Source organism: Gymnodraco acuticeps, unplaced genomic scaffold (assembly GCF_902827175.1).
Source record: "Gymnodraco acuticeps unplaced genomic scaffold, fGymAcu1.1, whole genome shotgun sequence".
Taxonomy (NCBI): Eukaryota; Metazoa; Chordata; class Actinopteri; order Perciformes; family Bathydraconidae; genus Gymnodraco; species Gymnodraco acuticeps.
The window spans coordinates 1-7,500 of NW_022990419.1; the positions used below are offsets into that span (position 1 = coordinate 1).

The window sequence follows — 7,500 nt, forward strand, 5'->3', positions numbered from 1 at the left end:
AACCCCCCAGTTAGAGGAGAAACCCCCCAGTTAGTGGAGAACCCCCCAGTTAGTGGAAGAAACCCCCCAGTTAGTGGAGAAACCCCCCAGTTAGAGGAGAATCCCCCAGTTAGTGGAGAACCCCCCAGTTAGTGGAGAAACCTCCCAGTTAGTGGAGAAACCCCCAGTTAGTGGAAAAAACCCCCAGTTAGTGGGAAAAAACCCCAGTTAGTGGAAGAAAAAAAAAACAGTTAGTGGAGAAACCCCCCAGTTAGTGGAAAAAAAAACCCCAGTTAGTGGAGAAACCCCCCAGTTAGTGGAACAAAAACCCAGTTAGTGGAGAAACTCCCCAGTTAGTGGAGAATCCCCCAGTTAGTGGAAAACACCCCAGTTAGTGGAAAAAAAACCAGTTAATGGAGAAACCCCCCAGTTAGTGTATAATCCCCCAGTTAGTTGAGAATCCCCCAGTTAGTTGAGAATCCCCCAGTTAGTGGAGAAACCCCCAGTTAGTGGAGAAAACCCCAGTTAATGGAGAAACCCCCCAGTTAGTGGAGAAACCCCCCAGTTAGTGGAAAAAAACCCCAGTTAGTGGGAGAAACCCCCCAGTTAGTGGAGAAACCCCCAGTTAGTGGAGAAACCCCCCAGTTAATGGAGAAACCCCCAGTTAGTGGAGAAACCCCCCCAGTTAGTGGGAAAAAAACCCAGTTAGTGGGAGAATCCCCCAGTTAGTGGAGAAACCCCCCAGTTAGTGGGAAAAAAAACCCAGTTAGTGGGAGAATCCCCCAGTTAGTGGAGAAACCCCCAGTTAGTGGAGAAACCCCCCAGTTAATGGAGAAACCCCCAGTTAGTGGGAGAAACCCTTCCTAAATTCTCCCACACCACGCCGACTCCACTTCGAGCGATAGAACTATTAACAAAGCACTTATATACTAATAAAGGGCTGGCTTATCTAAAGCCAGTTGAGTAGCACTTGAAATGTTTTAGCTCTATGAAACCTGATGTACTTATATGATTCTGTTTTCTTCAAGTTTGTATTTTGTTGGTCGAACGCACTTATTGTAAGTCGCTTTGGATTAAAGCGTCAGCTAAATGCAATGTAATGTAATGTAAAAAAAAAACAGTTAGTGGAGAAACCCCACAGTTAGTAGAGAACCCCCCAGTTAGTAGAGAAACCCCCCAGTTAGTGGAGAAACCCCCAGTTAGTGGAGAAACCCCCCAGTTAGTAGAGAACCCCCAGTTAGTAGAGAAACCCCCCAGTTAGTGGAGAAACCCCCAGTTAGTGGAGAAACCCCCCAGTTAGTGGAAAAACACCACAGTTAATGGAGAAACCCCCCAGTTAGTAGAGAACCCCCCAGTTAGTAGAGAAACCCCCCAGTTAGTGGAGAAACCCCCAGTTAGTGGAGAAACCCCCCAGTTAGTGGAGAAACCCCCAGTTAGTGGAGAAACCCCCCAGTTAGTGGAAAAACACCACAGTTAATGGAGAAACCCCCCAGTTAGTGGAGAATCCCCCAGTTAGTGGGAAAAAAACCCAGTTAGTGGAAAAAACCCCCAGTTAATGGAGAAACCCCCCAGTTAGTCGAGCAACTCCCCAGTTAGTGGGAGAAACCCCCCAGTTAGTGGAGGAGAAACCCCCCAGTTAGTGGAGAAACCCCCCAGTTAGTGGAGAAACCCCCAGTTAGTGGAGAAACCCCCCAGTTAGTGGAAAAAAAAACCCCAGTTAATGGAGAAACCCCCCAGTTAGTGGAGAAACCCCCAGTTAGTGGGAAAAAAAACCCAGTTAGTGGGGGAAAAACCAGTTAGTGGAGAAACCCCCCAGTTAGTGGGAGAAACCCCCAGTTAGTGGAGCACCCCCCAGTTAGTGGAGAAACCCCCCAGTTAGAGGAGAAACCCCCCAGTTAGTGGAGAACCCCCCAGTTAGTGGAGAAACCCCCCAGTTAGTGGAGAAACCCCCCAGTTAGAGGAGAATCCCCCAGTTAGTGGAGAACCCCCCAGTTAGTGGAGAAACCTCCCAGTTAGTGGAGAAACCCTCCAGTTAGTGGAAGAAAAAAACCCCAGTTAGTGGAGAAACCCCCCAGTTAGTGGAGAAGCCCCCCAGTTAGTGGAAAAAACCCCCCAGTTAGTGGAAGAAAAAAAAACAGTTAGTGGAGAAACCCCCCAGTTAGTGGAAAAAAACCCCCAGTTAGTGGAGAAACCCCCCAGTTAGTGGAACAAAAACCCAGTTAGTGGAGAAACTCCCCAGTTAGTGGAGAATCTCCCAGTTAGTGGAAAAAACCCCAGTTAGTGGGAAAAAAAACCAGTTAATGGAGAAACCCCCCAGTTAGTGGAAAAGCCCCCCAGTTAATGGAGAAACCCCCCAGTTAGTGTATAATCCCCCAGTTAGTTGAGAATCCCCCAGTTAGTGGAGAAACCCCCAGTTAGTGGAGAAATCCCCCAGTTAATGGAGAAACCCCCAGTTAGTGGAGAAACCCCCCAGTTAGTGGGAAAAAAAAACCCAGTTAGTGGGAGAAACCCCCCCAGTTAGTGGAGAAACCCCCCAGTTAATGGAGAACCCCCCAGTTAGTGGAGAAACCCCCCAGTTAGTGGAAAAAAAACCCAGTTAGTGGGAGAATCCCCCAGTTAGTGGAGAAACCCCCCAGTTAGTGGAAAAAAAACCCAGTTAGTGGGAGAATCCCCCAGTTAGTGGAGAAACCCCCCCAGTTAATGGAGAAACCCCCAGTTAGTGGGAGAAACCCTTCCTAAATTCTCTCACACCACGCCGACTCCACTTCGAGCGATAGAACTATTAACAAAGCACTTATATACTAATAAAGGGCTGGCTTATCTAAAGCCAGTTGAGTAGCACTTGAAATGTTTTTGCTCTATGAAACCTGATGTACTTATATGATTCTGTTTTCTTCAAGTTTGCATTTTGTTGGTCGAACGCACTTATTGTTAGGGTTAGGGTTAGGGTTAGGTTAGGGTTAGGGTTAGGGTTAGGGTTAGGGTTAGGGTTAGGGGTTAGGGTTAACCCTAACCCTAACCCTAACCCTAACCCTAACCCTGTCGCTTTGGATTAAAGCGTCAGCTAAATGCAATGTAAAAAAAAAACAGTTAGTGGAGAAACCCCCAGTTAGTGGAGAAACCCCCCAGTTAGTAGAGAACCCCCCAGTTAGTAGAGAAACCCCGCAGTTAGTGGAGAAACCTCCCAGTTGGTGGAAAATCCCCCAGTTAATGGAGAATCCCCCAGTTAGTGGGAAAAAAAACCCAGTTAGTGGAGAAAAAAAACCAGTTAATGGAGAAACCCCCCAGTTAGTGGAGAAACCCCCCCAGTTAGTGGGAGAAACCCCCCAGTTAGTGGAGAAACCCCCCAGTTAGTGGGAAAAAAAACCAGTAAATGGAGAAACCCCCCAGTTAGTGGAGAATCCCCCAGTTCGTGGAGAAACCCCCAGTTAGTGGGAAAAAAAACCAGTTAGTGGGGAAAAAAACCAGTTAGTGGAGAAACCCCCCAGTTAGTGGGAGAAACCCCCAGTTAATGGAGAACCCCCCCAGTTAGTGGAGAAACCCCCAGTTAGTGGAGAAACCCCCCAGTTAGAGGAGAATCCCCCAGTTAGTGGTGAACCCCCCAGTTAGTGGAGAAACCCCCCAGTTAGTGGAGAATCCCCCAGTTAGTGGGGGGCTAAAAGGCACTGAGGGTCTCCATCTGGCCCCTCTGAATACCTGTTACACTATAATAGAGATTCTCTGCAGTGACGGCAGACGCAGCTCCACGGTGACGAAGGTCTTTATCGTTGATCCGCCCGATCCCAACAGGAAGTCGAGCGAGGAGGACTTCCTGCTGAGCGACCTGCAGGTAAACACTCCTGACATAACGGTAACGAGGTAGCACAGTTTTTTTTTAATTAAACACAAGATCTTGTTCTTCTTCCAGCGCCCGTCCCAAGGAGCCTCTGCTGGTTCTCCACTGAGGCCTCCAGGTGCGTGGGACTGTCTTTTATAATCCTTCATTGATATGATGTTAGAGGGTTGGTCAGCATGAGACTGATACTGAGGGAAAGGGAGCTCTATGATCCAAAGTTGCTGTAAACCTTTGAATAATGTAGTTAATCTATTGGTAGTTTGTTTAAACGTATTAATGATGTTGCGTTTTGTTTGTATAAGCGCATCATTCATTGATTTATTGTAAAATGAATCTGAACTTTTTGATCTGTTACGATGATAAACTGAAGCAATTTCAAAATGAACCCCATTAACTGAGTTTTAAATAGTTTTTTTGTTAAGTCCTACTTAGTGTATAAGGAAACAATGAAGAGGTACAAATGAAATGTTTTGAAAATGATATCTATGGAGGTGCTGATGCCGTTGTGATAGGGGGTCAAAGTTACCCCCCTTGGCGGTTCTAGTGTTAATTAGGGGTGTAACGGTTCACAAACATTTCGGTTCGGTACGTACCTCGGTTTTTTGGTCACGGTTCGGTTCGGTACGTTTTCGGTACAGCAGAATTTTTTTTTCACAAAACAAAACATATATATATATTTTTTATTATTATTAAACTGTGAATAATGTATTCACTCAAATAAATACAAAATATAATAAAATAAACATTAAGGTGCAGCATTTCGATGAACTGAAATAATCTGTATTTGAACTTTACTGTACTAGTACTCACAAAACATAAACTATTAGTTTTGGGTTTTTAATTATTATTAAACTGTGAATATTCACTCAAATAAATACAAAATATAATAAAATAAACATTAAGGTGCAGCTTTTCGATGAACTGAAATAATCTGTATTTGAACTGTACTGTACTAGTTCCTAAGCAGCCAGCTGGACATTATGACTTGCTTGTCATTGTATTTTCATGTTTTTTTAAAGAAAAATGAACTTGTCCACATTGCTGCCGAAAGGGCAGATCTGCTGGCACTAACAATGTCTCCTGCTGTGGAGAAAACCCTCTCTCTAGGGACAGAGGTAGCAGATACAGCCAGGTAGCGCTTTGCTAACACGGCAACATAATATATGATACTTGGCGTTTGTAATAGCTTTGGCTCGGTCTGATCTTTCTGCGAGTGGTGGAGGCTTAAATGCTAGTGGGAGTTGGGTTTGCACTTCAGTCTTTTGGTACCGGTGATATTCACGTTCGGGTGATGCCTTTTCTAGAGTGTGCAAGTTTGATGTATTGCCAGCCGCGTAACCAATGTTAGTTGAACAATGCCGACAAACAGCTTTGGTTCGGTCCACCTGTCTTTGTCCTTCATCCTTGTACGTAACTGCGAAACCAAAATGTTCCCAAACCGGAGACTTCAATGATGCTGGAGGATTTTCGAGCTCAACTTTATCTGCGTTCGCCATTAATTTGAGACAGTTCCTCAAATTACTGACTACATTTGAACGCATCCCTCTGACCAGCTCTCATAGTATGCCTCTCATCCAATGAAATGACTTGCTCGCTCTATGACGCGTTGAACCCAATGTGAGCAAATTACTCTGAATGCTGCAACGCAGCACCTGAGATTACTTCCAAAAAGTTGTTCACGTTCTCAATTGTTTACGTTTAACGTTATATTCGTTCGGTACACTTCGGTACACACCTGTACCGAACCGAAGGGCCCGTACCGAATAATTTCGGTACGGGTACGTGTACCGTTACACCCCTAGTGTTAATAATAACAAACTTTGCTTAAATAGCAGCTTTCAGACCTACAGTGGCCGACAGGAGCTACAGAGCCCCAAACACTTCAGGAGAACCACCATGCAGACACTGGGGCGAAGTAGAGCCTTTGCACAAACAGAACACCTTTAAACTGATCCTCATAATAATAATAAATAATAAATTCAATTTATTTAGCGCTTCTCATCTGCCAAGACAAATCCCGAAGCGCTTCCCAACAGGCGACACTGATGACATTTAAGAGATAACAAGTTGGAGAGTACAAGTTTAAAAAAAAAAGTGTACTACAAAAAACAAAACAAAAAGTCAGAGATAGCGATACAAATGGCAGTACTCCAGGTGTACCATGATCAAAGTTTATTGGAAGGCATGCCGAAAGAAGAGGGTCTTAAGGCCGGTTTTGAAGACCTCGGTGGAAGGGGCAGATCTCAGCTGATCTGGGAGGGAGTTCCAGAGCCGCGGGCGAATGACCAGAAGGCTCGGTTTCCCATTGTCCGGAGACGTGTGCGGGGGATGTAAAGAACAGGAGCGTGGCTGGAGCGGAGAGAGCGGGTAGATGTCTGGGTACGGATGAGGTCCCAGAGGTTTTTTGGGCTTTGGTCATTCAGGGCTTTGTAAGTGAGGAGGAGAACCTTAAACTGGACCCTGTAGTGGACTGGGAGCCAGTGTAGTTCGGCAAGTATGGGGGTTATGTGGGCGGAACTTTTTGAAGCGGTGAGAACTCTGGCTGTACTGTTCTGGACAAGTTGCAGGCGGTTGATGGATTTGGCTGGGAGACCGGAGAGGAGTGCATTGCAGTAGTCTAGTCTTGAGAAGACGAGTGCATAAACCATTTATTTGGTGTCATCGGTTGAGAGTGAGGGCTTCAGTCGGGAAATGTTTTTCAAGTGAAAGAAGGAACTCTAGAGTCACTGTGACGTCACTTCCTGTTTGTCTTCAGAGCCGAGGATGATGGGAAGCTCTCCTCTCGCAGGTCCTCGGTTTCTGATTGGTCGGCTGGGCTCTCCGAACAGACAGCAGAAGACCGGACCCCCCCCCACGCCCCCCAGCAGAGGTAAGACACTAACACTGTCGTGCTGAAATGTGTGTGAGCAGGTTTTCACTGAGCTGTTTCCTGTCTGTCAGAGCTCAGGTGGGTTGAGCAGCACGGAGACGTCCAGAATCCAGAGAGAGACTGACTTCCTGCGGTACGAAAACTCAAAACTCATGTTAGCTGAATAGTTTTAAAGAAGGCAAGAACATGTACATATCAAAGAAATATAAAACATCTTGGAGGGGAGAAACAAATAGATTTTCAGAATTTAAAAAAAAAATCTGAATTTTAAGATTTGAGAAAAAATGTGTATTTTGGAAAAAAGTAAAAAAGTTCAGATTTTTAGAAAAAAGTCCTAATTTTAAGAAAAAAATAGAATCCTGAGAAATTTCGGAAAAGTCAGATTTTTTTGATTTTGAGGAAAAAGTAAACATTTTAAGATTTTTAGAACAAAAAGTAAAAATAAATTGATTCTGAGAAAAAAAGTCAGAATTTTAAGCAAAACATTTAATCCTGAGAAATGTCTTAGATTTTGAGGAAAAAGTAGGAATGGAGAATAAAGCCAACATTTTTGAAATTTCTGAAAAAGTCATAATTCTGATATTTTAAGAAAAAGTCAGAATGCAGAGAAAAGACAGGGAAAAAAGGAAGGATTCCCTATATCTGTCTCACTCTGTCTCACTCTCCATGTATGCTCAGTGTCTCACTCTCTCTACCTGTCTCACTCTCTCTACCTGTCTCACTCTCCATGTGTGCTCAGTGTCTCACTCCCTGTCTGTGTCTCACTCTCCATGTGTGCTCAGTGTCTCACTCCCTGTCCCTGTCTCACTCTCCAGGT

General features: G+C 44.8%; 1 protein-coding gene across 1 annotated transcript in view; it reads left to right on the forward strand.

Annotated features, from left to right (window-relative positions):
• Nucleotides 1–3,584: 3,584 nt before the first annotated feature.
• The window catches only part of dzank1 (double zinc ribbon and ankyrin repeat domains 1), a gene marked incomplete at both ends in the record, with an annotated part of 20,048 nt that continues 16,132 nt past the window's right edge, over nucleotides 3,585–7,500 (forward strand). The window contains 5 exon segments of the mRNA XM_034224976.1: nucleotides 3,585–3,808; nucleotides 3,887–3,932; nucleotides 6,570–6,683; nucleotides 6,755–6,757; nucleotides 6,759–6,816. Coding sequence (XP_034080867.1) covers nucleotides 3,585–3,808; nucleotides 3,887–3,932; nucleotides 6,570–6,683; nucleotides 6,755–6,757; nucleotides 6,759–6,816 — 445 coding nt within the window.